The 27345-nt window shown below is 36.5% G+C and overlaps 1 protein-coding gene across 3 annotated transcripts; it reads right to left on the bottom strand.

The window, feature by feature from the left end:
- Positions 1-1677: 1677 nt before the first annotated feature.
- On the bottom strand, positions 1678-26832 carry PUM24 (pumilio 24). 3 transcript variants are annotated; one of them, XM_006841448.4, is made up of 16 exons: positions 26550-26832; positions 26397-26450; positions 17272-17333; positions 17113-17194; positions 16564-16687; positions 16339-16422; positions 8259-8373; positions 7342-7492; positions 4749-4862; positions 4177-4248; positions 4013-4063; positions 3874-3924; positions 3395-3694; positions 2717-2791; positions 2395-2642; positions 1678-1978 (listed from the first exon to the last, which is right to left on the bottom strand). In XM_006841448.4, exons 1-16 carry the CDS (start codon positions 26769-26771, stop codon positions 1852-1854), a joined length of 1932 nt encoding a protein of 643 aa, XP_006841511.1. In that variant the 5' UTR covers positions 26772-26832; the 3' UTR covers positions 1678-1851. The 3 variants fall into 3 exon arrangements, with proteins under 3 accessions (XP_006841511.1, XP_088714927.1, XP_088714926.1); XM_088858800.1 differs by lacking the exons at positions 1678-1978; positions 2395-2642; positions 2717-2791; ... (2 more) ...; positions 4013-4063; positions 4177-4248 and adding an exon at positions 4396-4587; XM_088858801.1 differs by lacking the exons at positions 8259-8373; positions 16339-16422; positions 16564-16687; ... (2 more) ...; positions 26397-26450; positions 26550-26832 and having other exon boundaries at positions 4749-4849; positions 7342-7471.
- Positions 26833-27345: the final 513 nt, after the last annotated feature.

The following is a 27345-nucleotide window of genomic DNA, read 5'->3' as shown; positions in this document are numbered from 1 at the left end:
TGTACAAGCTTATGTCTAATGCCATAGGCTCCGATTCGGAAATCTGAAAAACGATTTACTAATTTACAAAACCAACAAAAAGTTTAATAAAAAAATGTAAGAACCCATTGTGCTAAATAATAAGAAGTTAAGTAAAAAGAATATGAATGCATATACAATAAGTTACCTTTAGTACAAAGTCCCAACCACCCTTAGCCCTCAAATATAAATTGGGTGGGGCTTCTTCAAACTCGAAGTTCAAAATAAAATTCTACATAGGATGACTAAAAGTGATTATAGTTACCAGTCTTATAATATACAAGCTCAACTATTAAAAAGAGAAAAAACAAAAGACTCACTTCCAAATAATATAGGGAAATTAAATTATTATCGCTTCTTTTTGTCTATTGTAATTTTTCCCAAAATGCCTTTAGTTTGTTACTCTGTTCTAGACGGCACTGAATTGTTTTTGCGAAAAGAATTGTTCAATACTGATTGTACCAAACATAGTCATGCCATTGATAAAATTTGGTACTACGAGTACGGAATGAAATTGTTCTTTTAAATTTTATATTCAGCACTTTTAATACCAAACTATTGCCTTTTTGTAATGTTTCGTACTGAGAGTACCGGAACTATTCTCTCTCTTATGTTTGGTACTCTCAGTTCAAAAAAACAAAAGAGTTCTGCATTTTGGCAAAAATTAACTAGACATGAAAAAAGAGACATCAAAGTGAAATTCAAAAGTTTTCAAAGTATTCTTTAAATTTCCAATACTGTACTCGCTGACTTAAAAAAATGCTCAAGATTAACCCCACATCCGAAACTGACATTGGATCACCTATTATCAGTTTAAGGTTTTAAGATAATCTTTTTTTCTGATTGTCAATTAAAGTATATACGAAATTTTCAGATTTAAAAATTGGCACAAACATGAAACACATGCAGAAATTTGCATTGTAGAACTATGAAAGCAGCAGCTCATAGAAAAAAGTGCACAAACCCATTGTCCAAAAGGAAAGTAAAGTGTTTAGTCTACTTAGTGACATTTAAAATGAAAAAATAATAAACAAATAAATAAACAACTCAAAACGGTAAAATCTTAAGAAATGATAGTTTCAAGAACATCAGAATGATGCTCTTAAACATTCAAGGTGTGATTTAAGTTCTTATACAAATTAAACATCTCTTACTTCCGGTATTAAAAAGGTTGCAATCACCTCTAGCCATTACAATTGAAATTGGGACAAAATTGAAATTGGGATGTTACAGTGCGCCATAACTTCAACCAAAAAGTTTTTTGACTTCGTGTGAAGTTGAGCATTCCAACTGCCAATTTCACATCTATCAACTGGGGTTAACTGTAATCATGTACCAAAGATAAACGGTCTTGCCAATGTGGAGTTATTGCTGACACGATTGTTTCTAGCTAACTAAAATTCCTCACTTCCAAACTAAGGTTAGCCCACAGAAAAGGGTACATCTTTGGCAAGTGAAAATATCCTTCAGTAACCTCCACGTTATGGTATCTTTCCAATACCATGAGGCCTTATCGCATGATACTGATGCGTTATACATTTTCACTTTGTGATGATGATTATTTTTGGTGGGTAGGAACTTAGAAAATCATCTGGAGATTGAAAATGTGTTGAAAACTTCAAATATTTCCGAATGCGAATTTCAAACTCACTCATCATATGAAACCCAAAAACTACATGACCGAATTCATTCAAAACTGGGTTGAGATCAGTTTAAATTCAAAACAGAAGACCCCAATGAATTACAGGCTAAGCGTCACCAAATGTAGCAACAATATAAGTATCAGTGAAACTAGGATTCACACAAACACTTGCCGGTAACAAAACTCAAATTTTATTGCTCTAATTGCTTGTCTGGAATTTTCAGCATACCTGCATCTATAAGTGGCTCTAACTCCGGTTTCACCATATCTCTAATTTCAGGATCAGAGCACTCCAAGAACGCGTAAATCACCTTTCCACTAATTAGTAGAAACAAAGACGAGAAACAAAATAAATCAGTCCCACCATCTATGGAAGATGTCAAAACTATCAGGAAAATATCAAAACAGTACCTGAAACATTTCTATATATCATGCTAGTGCTCAAGAAAGCCAAAACTTCAAAACATAAAACAGTAGTGAGATAGATCACATTTTAAAATGATTTGCCCCCAGCATGGTATTAAAAACACCAAAAGACAGCCTATATTTTTTTTAGTAAAAATATATAAATGCAATCATATGGTTTAACCTCAGGTGACCTCACTCCCCTGCTCTAAACAAACAGCCCAAATTTTTCTACAGAAAAAGTAACTCGATTTGTAAAATCCCAACCCAGAAAAGGCAAAGACCATAAATTCAATCAAGAGAGGCAAAGTAAACACAACCAGCCTGACCTGTGGCCTTGAGCCCACATATTGCACTTCCCTACAAGTGCCAACTTCCATAGGACTTGAGCAAAAGAAGGGCAGTCCATTACGAGTTTCCTAATTGTCCTACTCGAATGGAAATTCTCAAATATGTGTTCCTCTTCTGGACTTCCAAATTTAGGCAATGCTCCAAGATTAGCTATAGCTTCATGGAGAGCAGTCAGACTATCAGCTAATGGTTCCCAAAGGACACCTCCAGCCGCACCTGTCGCAACCTGCACATGAAACATTTGATTTAAGGAGAATTCAATAACAAAATCTAGAGGAGACCAATTTATGAGGACATTACCTCATATAAAACATCTTTCCCAAAGTTGGATCGTAATAGCTCTCCACAGCTAGCAATGCATGTATCCACCAGGCTCTGCAAGTGACAGCAACCATAATGGGCACCATGACTCATCAAGCATTTACAAGTACCTCCGAATTATGGGAAACGATTGCAAAAATATCACAAAATTTTGACGCATTCTTGATACAATACAACAGTACTCGATAGCCCATTAAAAAAAAATATCACTGTTACAAATATCTCCTTTTCAAAATCTCAGGGAGCTATCAGGTATAATTCAAAAGAATTTTCTTAATCTAGGAGGATTCCCCCATTATCCATTTCTCGAACAACTTTCTGGAAAACTAAAGTGATGCTAGAATGTAGGTTCAAGTTTACAAGGAGGACAAAAGTTCCAAGTTTCTCGAATGTTAGTTTATAAAGAAAAACAAGAAAATATAGGCTCATAAGAGAACAGGGGAAAGTATGCTTTTCGCTTTTCTCCTTTTATAAGTTTTTCAAATTTCTGCAATATTTTCTAAAAAGCTTTATTGAGAAAAACAAAAATGGAGAAAATATCATTCACATAAATGAGATTTATCAGTAAGCATATATCACTAGTTCAACAGTTTAGCTCTCAACATAATGTTGTTAGAAATTTGACTTGAGCATCACAGCAATGAGATGAAGGCAAACCTGAGCAAGCCCACTATCTACCAATAGCTCGAATCTCCTTTTGGATGGAGCTTTTGTACCCTTCTCCACCGCATGCTGGATGGTCCCAGAGGTTCCAGAATCATGGGTCTCTTCATCTGTCACTTTTGGAGCATTCAGAGCTTCATTACCAATGCTTGAACCATTTGAAACACCATCTGATTGCTCACATCCAACATTAGAAAGAGAAGGAATCGACTCATTTAGAACAGCAAGACCATCCACACCACAATATCGTTGTGATTTTGGATGAAGTAATTGCAATATAGGCCGCCTTCCATTCTTACAGAGAACCCACAAAGAGAAAGGACTCAGTAATGTGATAATAAAAGCCAACTTTCACAAATAAATGTGATTACAATAGAATGAGCAACTATGAAATCTTAACATGTAGCCACTTTAGACTCAGCAATCCATAATTCGTAAAGAACAATAAAAAGAAATTAAGAGAGAGAAAATACCTTGTCCAAGATTAGGTCCTTCAGGTTAGTTTGAAGCTCCCGAATGACAACCTGATGTTCCATAATGGCAAAGAAACTGGGAGTAGTTAGAGATAGTAAAGAAAAATACTAGATATCAAGGCATGCATTTGAGACTAACCTTTGTAAGAATCTTGGTATCATCAACTAAAGAGAGAATACAGGCAAGCACCTGCATAACATAAAGTCCACTGCCATTAATTCTAAGAACCAAATTTACTCCATACCTACTAGGATACAAGTTAGTATTTCAAACATGTCACTTAAGAACCTTGAGATTCTTACCATACTTCCATACTGATCATGAGCAACTTTTTGTACATGACCTTTCATAACTTTCACAATTTTCTTCCTTTCCTACATTAAAAAACAAATCAGAAAAACTTCAGGCATCAAAGAGTGCCAACTCTGTGGAAAAGGTTGTGATCAAACACAAAGACTGATGTTTGTAAACCAAAAGCAACAGAACTTAATCCATAATTATCCTATATATATGACGATGGTTAATACGAACAAAGAGTTGTCAAGAGAAAATAGAACAAGCACAACATACTAATTCCAAGGGCAATAAAAACTCTAAATCTGAAGTTGTGCCTTGTAATTAGTGTATTCTGCTGCCGCATCACTTCAATGGATGGTGATTTACTCAATGGACAGAGATGTTTTGATAGTGCACAGTATTGTAATAGAGTTTCCCTGCAGATGCAGTATTCTACGAGATATATTTTAGTGGCTGTTAAGTAGGATAAGGCAGAAATAGATTCAAGCAAGTAAACAGCTAATCACGAAGCTCAAGAAGTCTCATGATTTACTGAATGAATATATAATAGAAAAACTCAGCATGAATTATGTCATACCTTCGCACTCCCATGTTTGACACATAGAGAACCAACTTTTGATCCATCTCTTGTATGAATCATACGAACAAGAAGAGGTCCAGATAGCTGTAAGATCACATCTGTGGCAGATGACTTCAAATAAACTCAAACCAAATTAGGCAACCAAATCCAGGTGGCTGGCAAGAGTCATTTATCCACAAATTTATAAATAAATAGATATATAAATAATGTATATATATATATATATATGGAAAATGTTTATATAAGGTTGCAACCTTAAAATATAGAATTAAGGGGCACCTAAAAACCCATCATAAAAGGTTGTTTTGATGTTGGAAAACCCTCTTATTGATAATTTCAATATCGAGATGTATGCATATAAAAAGAAAAAAATCAAGTCTCAAAAATAGTGTATCATGTAACATGTTATCTGGAGCGTCCATTCTCAAGATTTTCATGTGTTTATAGATCTACTTGATTTGAACTATTTTTTGAGTCTAAAATTTTATAATTAGAGATCAAAAATAGATTCTCAAGCAATTCTAAAAAAATTTTCACCAAAATTACATTTATAATAGAATTTGGAGGTGCACCTTATGCAACCTTATGCAAATATATATATATAGGGATAGTATGAGACCATTTACCTTTAGTACAAGAAGGTCACAATTACTTATAACCCTTCGATGTGACATTTGATAGCATTGGTATGTCACAAAGTTCAAGAAAAAAAAATTTGAACTTTGAGCTTTGTCAATAAAATAAATGCAGCAACCCAATTTCACATTCAATGATCAAAATTAATTGTGGCCACCTTGTATCAAAAGTAAATGGTCTCATTGTATACTTTTTCATATATATATATGAACAATGATCCAATGCAACGGTTGTATCATAGTATAATGCAACGACACTTTTAAAAAACAATGTTTGTGGTATTTGTATGACCTCAAATTTTGCACACACTCTTTCATCTCAATAATCAATCCCCCAAAAAGAAAAAGTTCAATTTGAACCCTAGATATGATCAAAATGAGTCCCCTCCAAAAATGAATCTAGACCATTCATTTTGTAAATTTCAAGATCTTAACCTTTATAAACTCAAAATCATTTTTTTTTTTTTAACATTGTTCATTTTGCCATCCAAAAAAATTGGAAATGAAAAAAATCCTTCCAAGGCCTAGATATAAACATCTCACTAAAATGAATGGCCTATGTTAATTAGGCTAAAAAATACTTTCTAGGATGTGTTTTCAATTTTTTTCTTTTTTTGTGATTGTTCATTAGACTGAAAAGAGTGTATATTTCAAAATTTGGTTCAAACAAATGGCCATAAGATGGTTTTTTAAGGTTGTTGCATCATATTACTATACAACAGTTGCATGCAATCATTGCCCTATATATATATATATATATATACACACACACACACACACCCACGCATACACAGGCTATATATATACCCACACACACATGCGTGCATGCACACACACATGCACACGTGCACACGCACACACACACACACACACATATATATATATATATATATATATATATATATATATATGGGGAGTGATTCAATGTCACCATGTCATTATAATATGATGAAACCACATTTCTAGAAAACCAAGTTTGTGGCATTTGTATGACCCCAAAACTTGCATACACCCTCTCTTTATCCCAATAATCAACCCCAAAAAAAATAAAATTCAATTTGCAACCTAGAAATGGTCAAAATGAGTCCCATCCAATAATGAATCTAAACCATTCATTTGGTGAACTTCAAGATCTAGGCCTTTACAAACTCAAAATCATCTTTTTTCTTTTTTAACATTGTTCATGTAATGATAGTAAACCCATCTAAAAAATTTGGAAAGGGAATAAATCGTTCTAAGGCCTAGATCTAAGCATCTTCCCAAAATAGACAGCCAATGTTAATTGGGCTAAAAAAACACTTTTTGGGTTGAGTTTTCAAATTTTACTCTTTTTTTAGTTGTTCATAAGAGTGTATATTTAAAAATTGGGGTCAAACAATAGCCACGGTTTTTGAAGATTGTTTCATTATATTACTATACAACCGTTGCATGAAATCACTTATCTATATTATATGTGCATAAAATCACTTACCTCTATTTTATATATATATATATATGGAAAAATTTATATAAGGTTACAACCTTATTTGTAGAAATAAGGTTGCAGTCACCTACACCATCCATTCTATTTAGACAGTGTAGATTGAACACTATCTTAAAAGACGTGACATCCATTGAAACGGTCTTAAAAAACGATTCAAACCTACACAGTCCAAGTAAAATGGATGGTGAAGAATATCGCAACCTCATTTCCATAGCGCGTACGCACACACATACATACAGTCCAAGTAAAATGGATGGTGTAGAATATTGCAACCTCACAAACGCACGCACACGTAAAATGGATGGTGTAGAATATCGCAACCTCATTACCATAGCGCGCACACGCACACACACACACACAATCCAAGTAAAAGTAGAATATCGTGGTGTATAATATCACAACCTCACACGCACACAGAGACACATACAGAAAACAAAACAAAACAAGAATATCAGAGGATCTAAACCACCACCTTGTTAGCAATGCTGAGGTACTCCAGTAGCACTTTGTGAAGGATAGAGTGGTCCACCAGACCTTTCTTTAAAACCGGTTGAAGAACAGAAGACATACGCTCTAGTACTGAAGACTTTTTGAGAGAAAGCTTAGATATTAAATCTTGTAACCTGATGTAGACAGAAACAGATGAAAACAAAAGTTTCGACTAAAATACAGTTACAAAGGAACTGACAAAATAGATGTAGAACCTTTTTTCCAGTTGTCAAATAAAAGTACGTACAATCAAAGGTATCTAGTAATCATGTATGCAGTACAGCTAAATTCCTAAAAAAAAGAGGGCACCATCCCCCACCTCCCTACCTGAATCATATGAAGGATCTGGCGTTCGAAAAATTGAACAAACAGAGGAAATATAGAAAATATCATACAAGAAAACTAGGAATACAGAGAATTGAGCTGCAAATGTTTATTGGTGATATAGACCATACCTGCACCACAAGAAAGAACTGCCGTAGAAAAACAATAAGCAAAGGGTGGCGAGAAAGAAGCTCAAGGAAGAAAGTCTAGGAAATCAAAAGGAGCTGAGCTCCATGATTTATCAATGGTATTCAGGAAGCAAAGAAAACCACTAGGGTGCAAATTGCAAATGCAAGATCTTATCTAACATGAGATGTTTGGTTCGAGCTGAGCTCCATGGGCTTCTAACATGAGATGTTTGGTTCAAGCCACGCAAAGACACTGGACCTATCAGTCCATCTATTTGGTTGTTAATTAAAGGAAGTCAGTGGTTTTCCTCGGTTTCTAGGGATTTGCATTTCATGGTTCTCCTGTTTTATTTTTCAAAGTTTTTAAATGGAATATTATTCCGTATTTTTATTTAAAGGAAGAGGAAGTATTGAGTGTTGGAAATTTTACTTAAATCAACATACACACCTCCCCTCTTTTGTTGATATCATGCTCTTGAATAACTGGAACTCTGAAGAATATATTTCTAACAAGAGACTTTGCTTCTGAGCCCCATTTGCCAAATTGAATGCATGTTCAACAACTGCATGGATTGTAAGAAAGGTTAGAAGTGTTCAACCCAAATTCCAGATTGATCCACATTGTCCCAACTATGCCTGCATTGAGCACTAAATTGTCAATAGGAAATAGAATGACTTGACATTTATTTTCCCCTATATCCTATATGCAAGCAATCAACGCACTCAATTTGACAATAAAGAAGTCATTACTAGGAAAGCACACAGCAAAACAGAATGAATACAACTCGCTATTATAGGAATTTAAGGCACAGTGGCTAGAAACAAAAATAAAGCTCTTCTTACAATATGAAATGGACTTCTTGACATAGAATTCACAAAAATCCTCTGCATTGGCCTGAAATTTGAGAGCAATGGTTCACCTTTTGCGACCTCAACTTGAGTAGGAATTATCAAATTCTACAATCAAAGGCCCCTAGGTCCAGTCTTCAAGAGAAGAAATAAATGTTGTTCTTAAAACCAAGGTTTCAAAAAACTCCGATCCGATCCAGATTCGCCCAATCCGGATCAGATATTGGTGGAACCGTTCAGGTCTTGTGAAAAAAGGGGATTCGGCGATTATACACAGTAGAATCGGTGTGATGACATCATGAAACAGCGATTCTGCATAATATAACATTAAAGGATGGCGAGTTGCTACAGTGAACCGGAATAGCCTACAAGTTGCTACAGTGAACAGGAGATTTTTAAACATGTTTCTTATAAAAACTGCTGCATTGGGCCCCACCAACTGCACTTACATCACGCTTACCTCGTCCATCAATAAGTTGTACCCTAACATCATGCTCACCTCATAAGCATCATCGCTTTATTCATGATGTTGAGGTCACCTTTTTAGGGTGGCATGCTCTCCCCAAATCCTTGGATGTGGGATTACTTTTAGCCTTCTACATTTCCAAGGGCAAGTTCGTTATTGATAACATTTCAATACATCATTTAAGGTTGTGCCAAGTATTTAAAAAAAGGGGCAAGTTTCTCTATGCTTGATTACTTCTATCTCTCTCTTTCTGATATTTGTCTACATGAAATAATCTACAAAATAAAATTTATTTTTATTTTATAGATTAATAATATTTATTTTCTTTTTTATAATATACAAAAAATAAAAGTACATATAGTTAAGTTTTAATTACATATAATCACATAAAGAAAATCTATTTAATTAAATTACAAAAATTAGTATAATTATGTTGAGATTATTATTGTTTATTTATCTAAATGGCTTGTTAAACTTATGTCAGTATCAATGTTTAAAAAATGGATCGGTGACCCGAATCGGTCTCATCCATACCCGTGTCAGATCGGTGGATCGAAACGAAGAATTGCCCGAATCAGCAATTTTTGTCCCAAAACTTTTTCAAAAAATCACTATAAATCTCTAAAAATAGTGTTCTTTTAGTTTCTAAAAAAATTAGGAGTAGTAAATTATGTACTTTCATTACTTCGTAAAAATAAGCGAATACTGAGACGTGTTCATATTTGGATGTTTTTATAATAATTAAATGTATTATAGTATTATAATATTACATCAAAATAATTTAAAAATATTAGAAAACACTTCCATATTGTAAGATTAAAAAAAATTCTCATATGAAGTAAAATTAGTATCACATCAAAGTATCAAACATTTATTAATTCGTTTACTCATCCAAAATTATCACAACCTAACTATAATATTATATACTGAAATTGAAATTATTTGTTTATGACTTTATATTTTATAATCATTTTACTATACAAATAAAAACAAATCTAAAATGTCTTATAATATCATCTAATTTAAAAAACCTTATTTACAACTATAAAAAAAATAATACATTACATAATTTATAATATAAATAAATTAATAAATAAAATACAAGATTTGGTTATCAATGTATAATTATTAATTATAATATAATAATAAACATGATTAAAAAATTATTAGAAAATGCTTCCATATCATGATTAAAAACAAAATAAAATCCCCTATAAAATAATTTCAATATAATTATACTAATTTTTTTAAATTAATTAAATAGAATTTTTTATGTAATTGAAACTTAACTATTAAGTACTTTTATTTTTTGTAGATTATAAAAAGGGAAATAAATATCAGTAATCTAAAAAAAATTTATCTTGTAGATTATTTCATTTAGACGAATATAAGTAAGAGCGAGATTGAAGCAATAAAGCATAGGCGAATTTGCCTTAAATGATATATTGAAAGTTTTAATATGAAGTAGGGCTTTGCGTTCATCCTTTCCCAACTCAAAATGACTTATTCACCCCAAAAAAAAAAACTCAAAATGGCTTATTAAAGGCCCCTATAATACAAGGAGCACAATATCACCGCTGGACATCCAATGAAGCAATGACGAACTTGCCCTTGGAAGGAAATGCAGAAGGCTAAAAGTAATCCCACATCCAAGGATTTGGGGAGAGCATGGCACTATAAAATGGTGACCTTAACAGAACTAATAAAACAAAGATCCTGAGGTGAGGGTGACGTTAGGTGGAGCCTCCTGATGGATGAGGTCGACATGATGTGGTTAGTGTAGTAAGTGGGGCCCAGCCACAATCATTTTTTATAACAAAATTGTTCAACTCCTGTTTTCTGCAGCGACTCGCGGGCCATGACATCACACTACAGCGAATCGCTGGGTCTTGATGTCATCAATCAGATTTATCGTAGCAAATTGTTCGGATCCCGTTTTATTAGCGAATCCAAAACGGTATCGCTGATACCCGATCCGAATCGGCCGATCCCAAATTGGGTCACTAATTGTTAAAACACTAGTCAATAAATCATGTGAATCTAGTCACATTAAAATTTATAAGGGGTTTTATTTTTGTTTTTAATCATATGATATGGAAGCATTTTCTAATAATTTTTTAATCATGTTTATTATTATATTATAATTAATAATTACACATTGATAACCAAATCTTGTATTTTATTTATTAATTCATTGGTACTATAAATTATGCAATGTATTACTTTTTTTTATAGTTGTAAATAAGATTTTTTAAATTAAAAGATATTATAAGACATTTTAGATTTGTTCTTATTTGTATAATAAAATAATTATAAAATATAAAGTTATAAACCAACAATTCCAATATCAATATATAATATTATAGTTAGTTAGGTTGTGATTATTTTGGATGAGTAAAGCGAATTAATAAATGTTTGATACTTTGATGTGATACTAATTCGACTTCATATGGGAAATTATTTTCTTTAATCTTATAATATGAAAGTGTTTTCTAATATTTTTAAATTATTTTGATGCACTATTATAATACTATATTGAAATTAATAATTATACCAACGTCCAGACATGAAAATAATGTCTCAATATTAACCTATGTTTACAAAGTAATGAAAGTACATAATGCATCACTCCTAATTTCTTTTAGAAACTAAAAGAACACTTATTTTAGACATTTATAGTGATTTTTTGAAAAAACAATGGCCCAAAACTTGCTGATTCGGCCGATTCTACAATCCGACACAACGATCCACTGATCCAACAAGGGTATGGGTGAGGACAATCCGGGTCACCGATCCATTTTTTTAAACCTTGCTTAAAACTAAGGTAGCATTTCAATCACCATTCTATACATGGATTTTATGCATTCTTCAATGAAACTACATATGAAAATACCTTCTTGTATCTCAAAGGAGGCACCTTTGCGATCCTCATTTGTATACATTAATTGTCATGTTTTTTTCATATAAAAATAAATTGATGTACCTCAAAAGAAGTTCACCTTTATTTGCAATTTTCATCATAACTTCCATAAAACATTTCTTATTTCTTTGTTTGGTTACTGCTAACCATTTCATTTATACATTTTCATTAAGGTCTGTGTATCTTTTCCGATGTTCTGGGGCAATGGGAAATTCACAATCCTTGACTACCATGTCACTCGAAATCTAAGTACATTTGTAAATATAATGTGCTCTAAATTCCACAAGACATAGCACAAGGCATCTTCTGAACCAATGTAGTTTTATGTTCCAAAATTGCATTCCCATTGTATTGCAGCTCTAGAAAAAGCAGTCCCAATGTTAGGTATAAAGTCTCAGTTAACTCCCTATTCTCAACCATGCTACCAATGCCCACAAGCTACCATCCAAAGTTGCAAAGACATCAACAGCAGCACAGCAGTAATAAGCTTGCTCATTTTCAATAAATGATATCTCATTCAACCTGCCTTAACTTCTAACCAACATTCAAAAGCAGAATCTGCTTACACAGAGATTGATTGTTAAGACCAGTGTTCCAAAAAAAGGATTGGGCCAACTAGTCCATACTGGCCCAATCCGATTAGTCCGACCGATTCCGACTAGATCGGCCGATTAGTGCCCAAGTTTTTTTTGAAAAATGCAATTTTTGTAAAAAATCCCAAAAAACTCAAAAAATCCCCAAAAAATTGTAAAAGAAAAAGGTTTAAATTTTACATGTATTTTTTTTATATTGTCACATAAAAAAAGAAAAATAAATAAATAGTATAAGAATAATTGGGTTTCAGAGAAAATGATTAGGCATCTGAAGCAATGCTTTTTCAGTGATCAATATATAATAAATATATATTGATATTAATATTATATATTATATATAATATGTAATCAATATATAATATATAATATAATATGATATAATATTATAAGATATAATATTTCAACTCAAGACCATGTTTGTTTTTTGGGTATTTTAGAATTCAATTAAAAATGTAGGTAAAATATAAAATTGTTGACTATTTTGATAAATTTTCATCTCTCTCTCTCATATTTGTGCGTCTGTGTATGTTTATGTGCCCCTCAGGGGTTGGTGATGTAGGTTTTATATTGAAGATCCAATCAGATGAACAACGAATAAATTTTATATCCGCCGAGTTGAGGAACAAATGGGCTTGGCACCCTGTCGGGCCTGACCAACTCTGGTGCGTCTAAGTCTACTAGCCCAAGGCGGCAACCCTTGCACTAAGCAAATAAAAAATTTGTAATAATATATAAAGTTTTGAGTAGAGAAATAGAAGGAGGAAAATTCTTTCATATGGGCTGGACCGCATTTCTACAATATGCAGTCCAAAGTATAGAGCGTCCATCTTAAAGGCGGATACAAATAAGTAGTCCATCTAAAAACAAGTGTAACTAACGGTCCAAATATTTTCTTAATATAATTATTATTTCTAACTTTCAAATTATTATTTTTTTGCATATTCATGATCTCCATGTTAAATATTATATATTCTCTAAAAATATTATATATATTTAAAAAATATATTTATTGCCAAACCCACATTTCTACAATATGCATGCTGGCCGCGTGGAAACCGTATCCATAGAAGAATAGGGGGGAAAAAAAAGAAATATATAAAAAATGTTATAAGGATAGCTTTGCAGACCCTGCACTATGACAATGCACTTATCGGCCGATTTTTAGAACAAACCTTCGATTAGTCCAATTAGTCGACCGATTAGTGTACTAAAAAAAAATTCCTGCATGCATGACCGTTGGAATTGGGCCGGATCGGGATCGGCCAATGACCAATCCCGAGCTAGTCTTTTAAACACTGGTTAAGACAACTATGAAAAAATACAAACAACCCTCATGCTTTGAAATTCAAGGAACCACAAGAAACTTCATATCAATAGTCATTCTTATTTCAAGAATGGGGCTTCAGCTAGATGGGTTGAGGTGTTGATTAAAGCAATGTGCATACATGTGGCCAAAAAAATGGATAAAGGCAATTCACACAAGCAAAAATGCAAAGACATTTTCAATTAAAAGTGTTTCTACACTTACGATGACAGTTCAAAATCTCCCAGGCTCAGTTGAGCAAGTCCTTTGACTAGCTAGAAGACCTGACACGTTACGGGCTGCAAATTAGGGTGAGGGTGAGAAGGCTAAGGGACACAGAATATCAGCCTTAAGGGTGAGGATATAAGTCTCCCCAGTATATCCAAAAGTATATGAATCTTGGGGGGAGTGTGACCTTGCCTCTTCACCAACGATGGCCTTGGGAATGGGGTTTCTCTCTCTACAAGTATTTTGGGATTAATTGGGGTTTAAACTTGCTAAACTAGGTTTAGGATCGATGGGTGAGGAAAATCTCTCTCTGGGGTTAGGAAGACTTGAGCACTAAGTTAGGGTTTTTCTCTCTCTACAAGTCTCTCCCTACATAGCACTTTCTCTCTAAACTTCCGAAACCTCTAACCCAAGAAATTGCCAAGGTTTGGGCCTTAGATAATCCATGGGTGGATTATACTTTTTGTCCCATCATTTTCCAAAAAGGGCAACTTTGTTCTGGTGTTTATGGAGAGAATATCATGAATTACACTTGGAACCTAGGGAGATCTATAGACTTACCCAGTCCCCTACTTATTCAGCCTTTTTTTCCAACATTACATGGCAATTTTGGCTCCATAGATTCATAGATGATTGACCTGAGAGCATTTTGCATCAAATTTCACTCAAAAAGTCCAAATATTGAGGGAATTGTGAGTGTTTTTTGCACGTGTGGATCAAAATTTAAGTAACACCAAAATTTTCGCAACACATGGACTTCAAAATAACCATGCATCTTTATAGAGACCATGGCAAATCTTATGGATGAAAAAGGGAGTGAGTCAATGCCTTCCTCACAAAATTTCATCTCAAGATTCCTCCTGGATTGGAAGAAATCCACTGTAGAGTGGGCGGAGGTCACCCCGGCTGCAACATTTGAACTTGTCTAAACTCTTCATCTTTTCTCCTTGAACTACCTGTGATCTGGGACATGAACCCCCAAGTATACATATGGAAAGCTCTCCCAACAAGGAACAACATATCCAAAATTCAGCCAATTTCACCATAGGAAATAGGAGAAATGGCCAAAACAAAAAGGGGTTTGCAAGTTATTTTTGCTGTATTTTGGGCCACAGTGAATGGTACTCAAGTAGCATTTGAATAGTATGCTACCATGAAGTTGGGTTTGGATTGAAATTTTAATATTAAGCTTTTTTAGGACTTTTCTATCATCTCTCCAATTTCCTGCTCCATCGCGTACCAATTTCCAGGGTCTCATCGTAATTCAACCCACTTTCCGTGCTACCCAGGTTACTATCCATCATTGTTTCAAAAACGATATGCCAAGCACCAGGCAAACCCCAAGATGGATGCCCAGGACACCTTGAGCACCAATACCTGGCCGTCGCTTAGGCGTCGGGCGCACGCCCAAGCCTAGGCAGCCCGCCCAGGTAGTACTGGCTCCAAGGGAGAGCCGCCCAGGGCCTGCGCCTGCCCTGGGGGCACTTTGGGTTACTGTTTACCCACAATCTCTTCATAAAGGACCTTCAAATATATTGGAATCTAAGCCCCAAATCTAGTGATTTTGAGATCTCCGAAAAAATAATCTGAGATTTTTTAAGTTTTTTCACTAAACCCAAAAAAAACTATGGACTTTTTAAAGTTTTTTCACTAAATTTTCTATGATTTGACATGTTTATTCTTAACATGGGATACGATTGTATAAAAAAGCTTAGTTACAATATGCATAAATGCAAAACATTGCAAAGTTAATGTTCATATATGCATATATGTGCATTTGGACAGCACATATGTGTATATATCTGCATAATTTTCACTACAGTGGAAAACATGTGCTTTCGCGGTTGGCAGGTTTCCCTTGAACGAGGACCATCATCTACTCAACCGTTCAAGGGTGTTTAGGGTAAAATGAGGTCTAGATGCCCACCACTAGATTTTAAGCTCGTTTTCAGGAACAGGTTTCCATGTAATGTTTGCCAGGTGCTCTGATACAAAGCTACACCCAAAAAAGTAACAATACACATTGAATTCGATTCCTACCACTGAAATACCAAAAGAGAGGAAAAAACGAACAATAAAATATGCCATATCTAGGGAACTTGAATCCTTTTCAGAAAATCAGTATTATCTCATAGAACAACAACATACAGCTAAGTGTTTGAATAATACCAGCTGAGCCAACCAAATGACGGAGAAGAGGAGCTACATGCCCCTGAAGTGAAGAAATGAATGCCTGCAACTGTTTTTTGTCGGCTGTAGCAAAATTTGCACAAATGTTACGGAAGGATAAAAGAAAACCCACACAGTTCTTTGTTGACAACAAGTGAAGTGAAGCCCCACACAAAGTAATAATGTAACATATAAGCCACTTGTGAACCTATTCTAAGAACATACCATTGTCTAACATTTTCTTCAAAAGATGAACAGCATATGTGTTGCGCGCAAGTCCAATAAAATGTGGCCGAAGTTCCTCATAAACACTATTTCTCTCTGATGGTTGGCAATATTTAACACATGTCTATAGAGTTTCAAGATAGAAGAACAAGTTAGATAGGAAAATGGCAAACAGTTTTATGAAAAGGAAAAGTATACTTTTAATACAGTGGGCTATGACATCCATTTGTGTAATCACCATCCTGTTAAAATAATGGATACCGACAGAGAGCGAGAGCAGGAACAACCAGAACAAGATATGAGGCCAATGGTGGTTACCACTCTCTCATGACTGAATGCTCTATGATTGTTCTATAGCCTAGCCAATAAGACTGTTATTATTCCATTGTCCACTAGATTACACTAAAGTTTGCCTCTTGGAAAACACATCAAGCTCTAGTGACAATAGCAGTTTGAACTTTTAATATGGGTGTCTACAGTCCAACTTCACTTAAAAAGTCAGGGAAATTAACAAGCCCAAAACAGTGAGTCATTGTGAAATAAAGGTACCTGTAGAACACGTGAAGAAACATGAGAGCCAGCGATTTCGGGTATCTTGCCCTTCATCTTTTGTAGAGCATCACTTATCAACCTAAAGAAAATCATCAATTTATAAACAGAAACCCACTAAACAAAAATCAAAATAAGAAATACGAGAAGAGTACATACTTGGATCTTTCTTCCTTGGAAATGTCATGGCGTCGCATCTTTTCCCATAGTAAAGCCAGTTCCTGAGTGTATAAGAATAAACCAATCAGTTAAAGCTCAAAAAATAACAAAGGCCAATTATTTGAAGAAATGGAAAGGAGACCTGCATCTATGGTGATACAAGCAATTTTGATATATGGCGAAAGAGGGAACAAATCCCTTGTATGCATGTAGAAGATACCATTTGGACATATCTAATGACTAAACATCTATCATTGAGAAAATACAAATAGATCATACAAAGGAAGAAAGGAAAAATGTTCCTGAATGTCCTGTACCAAAGACCCATACGCTACTCAACTTGAATCCCATAATAATGAAGGAAAACACAGAGGTATGAGTGCGATTTCATAATAAGCAAATGAACATTTTTTGTCATATCCCAGTAATCATATAATGGAGTCATATCCCAGTACTCGAATTATATCCCAGTACTCAAATAATATCCCAGTACTCAAATAAGTGATCGACTACTGGTTAATGGATATTTATAACGAACAGATAACACCACCGACAAGGTTCTCCAGTACACATGAGTCCATCCCAATGTTGCTTTCTCGGATCATGCAAAATTTAATTGAAGCACTTAAGTCACAACTTCAAATTCTACCAATGCAATTTCACATGATCTAACACAGCAAAACAGATTGGCAAGAAGGCATTTAAACCATAACAGTGTCATCACAATGAAAATCGAGGAAGAAATTACATGAGCACCAAGATCATAAAGAAAACCTCAATGTCATGGGACAAATGATGCAAAGACTAGATCGAACTGGCTGATCAGGACCGGGAACTGCCGGACCAGGGGCCAATCGGTTAGTCCAAGCTCCTGAGAACAGAATGGCCATCATACCAGAGCAAAACCAGTGGAGTGGCCAGTTCACATATAGGTTAAACTCAAGGTTCCCATATAGCTCAAGTTTGACGAAAATTTACCTCTTTTTTCAACTTTTGGGTCATTTTTTGTTAGTTTTTTTGTACTTTCAAAATAGAAAAGGGGTGCTCTTTTTACAAATTGGGAGGTTTGGAGGTGAATTTTTAGAGGGATAGCTACCTTCCTCAGACCCACCCCCAAAAAAAAAAAACTGGTGTCGGGGGGGTGGGAAAGGGGAATATTTAGCTGCAATGTTCAAGAGAATTTGGGCCATCAATCCGCCTAGTTTAAAGCCCCAAGTAAGTTTATAAAACTATTTTTTGTATTTTTTGTCTCATGTTTAGAAAAATAGAAACAAAAATAAATCAGACTTTTAGGGTGTTTACAATAAATGATCTTCTTTTTCAAATTAACGCATTAGGTTGTTTCATATAGAAAATTTAATGGTTGTTTTTACTTTAATATGTAGGTTTTTGCTTGTTAGAAAAAAGCTCTGATGATGATGATGATGATGTAGGTTTTTGCTTATTTGGCAATTCATATGCATTAGAATTAGGTTTTTCCAGTTTTCTTTGTTTTCATTTGCTTTTTCATTTTATTTTTGGTTCTTTAACACTTCAATGGAATTACGAAGAATTTGTGCAGTTTTTGTATTTTTCAGTTTTATTTACATTGATATTGATATGATTATATAAATAACTGATTTGCTTGTTCAATTGCTTAATTCAATAATTCGTACATATTGAAGAGTTTTTATATTTTAGAAAAGTAAGGGTTTTTATAATGTAATCCTGCAATGACCAACGGGTTTGCATTTGTGTGTTCTTTGGTGTAGGGTTGTGATTTGTGGGTGCTACCCCACTTGCATGAGTGTATGCTTAGGCGTCAGTTTATGCATAATGGAAGTTGGTCTAGGTAGACGTCAGTAAAGTAGAGAGGCCAATACATGCCTCTTGCCACTCGGGAATCCCGCAGCATGCCGCCCCCTCTGTGACTTGTTGGATGCCGTGTCAAAGCAAGGAAGAGCTTTGTTCTCCCATATTAGGAGACCATAAGTTGCTCGCGTTAGGGATGCAAACAACAGAGTGATTAAGATGCGAACAATAGGGCAATGATCGAATGATGGAGATAACAAGAAGCTTGTGAGATTGATTAGGCTTGGATTTTGAGGAAATTTGTGCGCATTTAGGGGTTGTTCGGCAGCGCCCAGAGATTACAAGCAAGCTGGCCATGGGCTTGATGCCCAATATCGGCTCAGCATAGCTACCCACATTGTACACAGCGTGGCTACCACCATTGTACTGAGATCGGGTTGGATGCACAGCTTAGCTACCCATGGTGTAACCAGCGTGGGCTACCCACGCTGTCACCAGTATGGTCACCCACACTGTGCTCAGTGTGGCTACCCACGCTGTCACCAGCGTGGTCACCTACATTGTGTTCAGCATTGAACCCATGCTATAAACAACATGGCTTCCCTAGAGGTTAGTGTGGCTACCCATGTGGTACCTTAGGTGTCCACCCACGCTGTAAGCAGTGGGGGCAAGCTGAAGGCTTCCAACATAAATGCCCTTGAGGGGCACGACCATTGATCAGACCAAAATAGAGTTTTCAGAACCATCGTGGTCGGGTGAGACAAATAAATGAAATCAAACTTCAGAAAATAAAATTTGGAGCATATGTGCACGAGAAATATGCACTAAATCCCAACATGGAAGCCTACTAGGGTAGAGGATAGTGTTGGGGTGTGTAGTGAACAAAACCGGCCATTTTTGAAAAAGTTAACCTTTAATATATGGGAGAATAAAGTACAACCATCCGAGAAATAAAGGCTATCCACAAGGCAGAAGTCCCATATACAAGAAAACTCCTTTTTGAAAAGGGCGAAAAAACAAAGAGAATCAAAAAACCATCTTTTTAAGAGTTACATAGATGTAAAATCAAAGCAACCGACAAAAAGACACCCGTCCAAAAGAAAGATGCTAAGAGCCGTGCTGGGAAGCCGCCTCCTTAGCTAGAGCATCCGCTTGCTGGTTTCACTCCCTCTAAGTATGCCTCCATAAGACGTGCATATCTCTACAAAGGTGATTACTCTCATCAAAAATGTGCACCGAAGTCTGGGGGTGATGAATTTAAAGCCCAGACAATCACATTCTTAGAATCCCCCTCTATAATAAGCAAAACAAGAGGGGATGGACAAGCTTGAGTCCCTCTAAGACAGTCGTGGCCTCCGCTTCCGAAGAGTCGGTATGGCCGATGTGCTTGCAGGTAGAGGCAATCTCAGGTGGTCCCTAAGAATAGTGTCTACTCCTGCAAACCCGAGATTTCCCAATGAACACTCGTCGAAGTTAAGCTTGAACTGCCCCGGATCAAGCGGTCTCTAGTTAGACGCCCGAGGTAGGTGCTTTCGAATATGGAGTAGGGTCACAGCTCAGTCCTGATCAAAGGCAGATGGAGGAACCCTTTGAACCTTTTAGATTGGTTGCACAAAACACAACCGAGGATTTGAGCTTGGTGAAGATCTTGTACCACGAGAAGCACTCGCCTTGGAAGATCCTATTGTTGCCCTCAATTCAAATCGCCCAAACAGAAGCCGCCACCGAGGATTTCCACAACAAAGTTCCCGCTTTAGGCCAAGGGAATGATTGGATGGAATTTTAGATAAGGGGTACAATGACAGAAAGAACCCATTGAACTTTAAAAAGACTGAGGAGTTCTCCCCAAATCCTAAAGGCGAAAGGGCAGTGTAAGAAGAGATGGGCATCAGTTTCCTCATCTGCAAACAAAGGGTGCAACGATTAAGTAAGGGGATACCTCTTCTTTGTAGCTGGTCGACCGTGAGGACCCTCTGAGAGAGGGCTAACCACGAGAAGACCTAAATTTTGGGAGGGGCGAAAGAGGACCAGGCTTGTGCTACAAGGGAAGTGAGGAAAAGTGGGTGGGTTGAATAAGCTTAAGGTAAAAGGAGGAAACAGTGAAAGCACCTGATGCACTTGGGGTACAAACAATACGGTCCATGCCATGAGAGGCAATAAATCAACCTTGAAGAGCAGCCGCAAGTTCCGAGAAATGAGAAATTTCGGACCCAATAAGTGCTCGTCTAAAAGCTAGGTTCCACGAGCATGAAGACGCAGCCTCAATCATCTCATCCGTCGCCTCTTGAGAACGAGCAAGCGAGTAGAGGTCTAGGTATCTCACCCAGAGAGGTGTTTGACCAAACCAAAGGTCTTTCCAAAAAAGGATCGGCTTGCCAGCTTTTGGGCGAAACCTAATGCACCTTTGGAACAGTTGTAAGGACGAGCAAATGGATCTCCATATCCCCGAAGAGCTATTATTAGTCCTACAGTTGGGTAACCATGGGGAGGAGGGGATACAATATTTGTGCCTGAGGATATCAATCCATAACTGATCACTTTGGGTTGTCAAGCACCGCCACCACTTGCCCAGAAGCGCCACATTATGTTTTCTCAATACTTTGATTCCAAGTTCCCCCAAGCCTCTTTGGTCAACAAAGAGTTTCCCAAGAGAGGAGGTGAAATTTGTTATTCACGAATTCTCCGGACCAAAAGAATCTACAAAATAACTGTTCCAGTCGAGAGCTCACCGCCATGGGCATATGAAAATAGACATATGGTAAATAGGGTTGTTAGCCAAAGTGGCTTTAATGAGAGTTAACCTTCCAGTTAGGGAAAGAAAACGACCCTTCCAACCCACGAGTTTTCGATCCACCTGGTCAATAAAATTCGACCACGAGCTCCTCTTAGGTTTACCATTGCAAAAGGGTAGTCCGAGGCAATTGGATAAGAGATGTTCTGCCTCACAACCCCAATTATCTACATACTCTTTGAGAGTAGGAAAGTCAACCGCAACCCCCATCATCTTAGATTTATAGAGGTTGACTTTGAAATCCGTGGCAAATTCAAAGCATTTAAGGAACAGGAAAAGGTTTCTTATTTCTACGGGAGAAGCATTGAAAAAAACAAGGGGTATCGTCCACATATTGGAGATGGGTGACAATAGGGCTGTGGTTACCACAAGAGAAACCATTCGACCTACCCATAGCAAACATCCGAGAAATAGACTGACTAAAAACTTTAGCGGAGATGGTGAAGAGAAAGGGGGAAAGGGGATCACTTTGTCTATGTCCCCTAATAGAAGGGAAATAACCTTTTGGTGATCCATTGATGAGAATGGAGAAAAAAGGGTGTGAGTAGCAAGCTTTCACCCAAGACCTCTACCTACTGCCAAAGCCCATTCTGGCCTAAGTCTCTACTAAGATATCTCACAAAATTAGGGTCATTGTAACACAAGAAGCTGCGTCGGGTCAATACAACACAACCTTTCGTGTCCACTACCTTTCTGGTTGGCTTTCTACGTACATCCAATCGACTTATGCGTTGAATCTCAACTTGGAAGCCCTCCTAGGGTTTACATCCTCCAAATATGTGCGAGAATTAGGAGGAATCCGCTACTTCCAAATAACATACACATCATTCTAACTAGTCGACGTGCTATGCTCATCATCATTCTCACCGGCTCAGAAGAACTTACCCTTGTGTTCGCACCTTCATCATTATCCACTATTGGTTGCCTCCCTCTTGGGAATGTCACAAGGTATCAATCTTCTCCTAGCAAAACTCCTCAATGCCTTCTTGAACCATGAAACCTCTTGCTACATGGATTGAACAAATGAGAAGAGATATAGTGACTTACGATTTGACTGAGAGTATGGCCCTTGAGAGAACGGAATGGCGGAAAAGGATTAGTGCAACTAACCCTAAATAATTGGGTTTAGGCTTGGACGATGATGACGACAAAGTGTGGCCTATAGAATGTGGAGTTCTGAACTTGTTGAGTTGTGAATTGGCTTTTTACTTCTTCTTTTTCCTTTTTTCTTTTTTGTATTCCTTCATAAAGACAAACGTGATTATTGCTTGATGAGTCATTGGAGTAAATCATAAAATATGGAAATATGGCAATTTATAATTACATGTGTTCCTAATAATTTTCTAAATTTTCCCTTTTTCTGATTTGTGTTTTTTCATATTTTCTTCATTTTCATTTTTACGAATTTTCTTTTTTTATTTTTCATTTTTTAACTAGTCTGACCAATGAAACGTTCCAATCCAACCAAACCAGTGTCCTCACATTCTTGACCTACGATCCGGCCCTAGCAACCATTCATAGAACCTCAATGCAAGTAGAGGACTCGTCCATCAATCGAGCCCATTTCTTTTGATCGATGACACATCCATTAATCCATTTTGACGATTAGCTGATTACCACACATAACTTGGGGCCATAGGTATATTCCACAAATTTCAATTGAAATTAAGAATATCATCAGCATCATCAAAGCCTTTTTCCAAGTAATTGGGATCGGCTACACAAATCATAGACCGTCATTCTGCTCTATTAAGGGCCATACCCTCAGTGACCATAAGTCCGCATCTTTTTTTCACTACTTCCAATCATATCCTTTTGGTCCTACCCCTTGCCCTTTTTGAGCCTTCAACTTAAACTAACTCGCGCCTCCTAACAGATGTTGTACTAGGCCTACGCCACACATAGCCAACCACCTAAATCTACTTTCTCTCATTTTAGTGCCTATTGGTGCCACACCTAAATTCTCCCAAATGTATTCATTTTGAACTTTATCCATTCTTATCTTGTCACTCGTCCATCTCAACATCCTCATCTCAGCTACACTCATTCTATGGGTATGTTGTCTTTTTACCGCCCAACATTTCGCCCCATAAAGTAAAACCGATCTTACATTTGTTCTATAGAAGTTGCCCTTCAGTTTCATTAGTACGCAGCAATTACATAAAACTCCAATTGCACATCTCCACTTCGCCCACCTAACTCTAGTTTTATGTGCAACATCTTCTTCAATCTCTCCATTTTCCTGGATTATCGACCCAAGATATCGAAAGTGCGCTCTTTTTGGCATTTCTCAGTCATCAATCTTAACTACTTCCTCATCTCTACTCCTATTATTACTAAACTTGCATTCCATATACTGTGTCTTTGTCCGGCTTGTTTTTAGATTCTAATGCATCCATCCACAATTCTAACTTCGTATTGACAACGTTTCAGATCTCATCAAGCAAAACTATGTCATCCACGAACAACATGCACCACGATACCTCATCTTGTAGGTGCCTATTTAAGTTGTCCATGACTAAGACAAAGAGATATGGGCTCAATGCTGACCCCAGATATAGACCTATTGTCACTGAAAAGTCACTCGTCTATCCACTAGTTGTTTGTACACTAGTTTGGCTCCCTCATACATATCTCTAACCAAGTTGATGTAGTGTCTAGACACTCCTTTCCTTTTCAATGCCCACCAAATAAAATCTCTACGTACTCTATCATAAGCTTTCTCGAGATCAATAAAGACCATGTGGAGGTTTTTTCCCTTTGCCCTAAACTTCTCAATCAGTTGCCTAAGTAGGAAAATAGCCTCACTTGTTGACCTCCCTAACATAAAACCGAATTGGTTTTTTGATACACTCGTTTCATGCTTTAGTCGTTGCTCAATAACTCTATCCCACAGCTTCACAGGTGGCTCATAAGTTTGATCCCACAAACGTTCGCACTATTTTCCATGTCTCTTTTGTTCTTGTAAATAGGTACTATAGCACTTTTCCTCCCTTCGTATGGCATTTTCTTCGTTTCCAACACCTTGTTTAATAGTTTGGCCAGCCAGTAAATAACTCCCCCATGCACTTTCAAACCTCTATCGGAATACCATCTGATCCTAAAGTCTTTTTTATATTCATCCTTTTTAAAGCTTCTTTTAAGTCAATACCCTAATCCTACAAATGTATCTATGACCTCCGCCCTCATTTATGCCAACAGAATTGAAACTAAAAATATAATTTATAAATATCTATTAGAACCCCCACTCCCCTTGTGCATGTGTGTTTGAAGAGAGACAATTATCTTCCTGATTCTAATACCAAGACACATGAGATGCGGCAAGGCATATCCAAATACCATCATAACAGCCATTCCTATTGGCAGCCACCTAAATCAAAATCTGAATATGCAATAGCACATTTGGAGAAGGTGACATAAGAAGCCTCGGCTCCAAGTAATATACTGAATGAAGTTATGAACATAGAATATGCTACTCTCTATTTTTAGCCATGAATTGCTTCTACACAAGGACATAAACCATAATATTTGTTTTAAAAAGAAATACATATAAGAAGCAACCATTACTCTGTCAATATTGAACGATGGATTGTACAAGATCACTCAAATGAACACTCTAGTGGAGCACCTCACATTTAACTAAAGTGAAGTGTCCATAGTCATTTCATTCATGCATTGAGTTCCAGTAGCGAGTTCCAAAGCTTATTAATGTCATCATCGGATGAATCCTTGTTGAAAATCTCTTAACAGATACAAACAGGTTTATTTCCAAGGCTGTTCGACGTTTCAAAAAGGCATAGGTCAACTAAACGGTGCAGGACCCTTTTTTTTTTTTTCTTTTTTTTGAGTGAGTTTTAACTTAAATGGTACAGGCCCTTAATGCCTACAAATTAAAAGAGGTGCCCATGCAAAGTTTTGCCAAAATTTCATGCACAACACCTCCCTATCCATTCCCACAATTTGAAGAATGTAAGATATCAATGCAGTATGTAGAAAATCATTAATCAAGACCAGTTGCACGCTACATGCTAATTTTCTGAAAAATATTGAATTGAATTGTACAATAAAGAGACCTCTTGGATACCCACATAGAAGAACCTTCTACATGCAGTTACTCCTGTGAATAAGTAACTAATAATTACTTTCTCTTGTTCATTCTTGCCCCAAAACTTTCATCCATACAATCATCTCAGTGATATTGATAATAGAATCATTGAATTCAGATTGATGAAGTCAAATGTTTCTCTAAAAATTTGTATTTTTCTTTTTTTGAAATTTCCCGAAGCAATCATTATCTGATGGGTAGCTAGCATTTCTAGATAACCCCGCTGTTCTACAAGCAAGTAACAATTCAATCAACATGAAGCAACACCTTTATAAGGAATACTAAAAGGGTTACCAAGAAACACTAAAAACGCTTCTCTTCCTATACACACAAGCATCCAATTGAGTAAATGAAAAATAAATAAACCCTCCATTTTATTACACACCAAATTCCAACAAATGAAAAAAGAGGGGGGAAATAAAAATCCCAACAACCTACTTGTTGAAGGCTGTAGTGTCTCTTCCTCTTCTTCTTCCTTGCCTCCGCCATTTCCTACACCACAAATATCAAAATTAACCAAACAAGGAAAGCCATTCTCTCAACACAAAAGTAAGGAGGGAGAGAAGGCGACACAGAGAAAGAGAAGCTAACTTTGGAGAGACGAGATGCAGACTTCTTTGGTGGAGCTTGGTTTGTTTTGGCATCATAGCCTTGTGATTGTGTGGTTTTGGAGTCTCTAAGCTTCGTGCCATCACCGCCGCCCGTCTTAAGGCGCTGTTTTGCAGAGGGCTTTGCTATATTATTCTTATTCTTCTTCTCTTTCTCGGAGGGAGTGGTGGTGGCCGCATTTCTCTTCCTTTTGATAGCAGCCATGGATATTAGGTCACCGGGTGTTCAAATCTGCTCGAAACTCGCCAGAAACCCTAAACCCTGCTCCCCAAGTTAGTCACCTCTCGCCATGGTCGGTGTTACATTAAACAAATCGCCTCTCTCTCCCTCCCTCTCTACCATAGGGCTGGCAACGGACCGAGCGAGAGTCGGGCCGGTGGCTCCCAAGACCACCTTATTCACTTGAGGCCCAGCTCCGCCCGGCTCTCACCCTATCAGACCGGCTCAGCCTGGCCAAAATTAAAGGTAAACAAAGCAAAAAAAAAAAAAAAGATGAAAAAATAAGGGCGGGCCAGAGGCATGTCTTGGCCTAGTTTTGTACGGTCGGGCCACCAACCCTTTTGCCAACGACGAGCACGCATCAGGTTGTATACTTTACTTCTACTTCCACAGTCAGCATATTTACTCGGTAGACTTTTTCAATTTCAAAAATTACAACCTACTTAAGAATGACTAAGACAATTATTCTCAAAAAATTGAAATTTGAATGTTATAATACTTAGAAATCACTATCTAAAAAAAGTTTAGAGGGTCTCTATTCAATCTCAAAACATTCTTT

Source organism: Amborella trichopoda, chromosome 2 (genome assembly GCF_054954075.1).
Source record: "Amborella trichopoda isolate Santa Cruz 75 chromosome 2, AtrichopodaSantaCruz75HAP2 v2.0, whole genome shotgun sequence".
Lineage (NCBI taxonomy): Eukaryota > Viridiplantae > Streptophyta > Magnoliopsida > Amborellales > Amborellaceae > Amborella > Amborella trichopoda.
Note: the sequence above shows the minus strand (reverse complement) of the source record. Positions and strands in the feature narration are given on the sequence as shown.

Bases quoted from the DNA above. Each gene is read 5' to 3' on its own strand.
- PUM24 (XM_006841448.4), bottom strand. From the start codon at position 26,771: ATGGCTGCTATCAAAAGGAAGAGAAATGCGGCCACCACCACTCCCTCC. The intron at 7,493-8,258 runs GTGTGTATGTTG...TGTCTACATCAG, and splicing joins ATATCAACAAAAGAGGGGAG to GTTACAAGATTTAATATCTA. The intron at 4,863-7,341 runs GTGGTGGTTTAG...GTTTATTTGAAG, and splicing joins ACCTCAGCATTGCTAACAAG to TCATCTGCCACAGATGTGAT.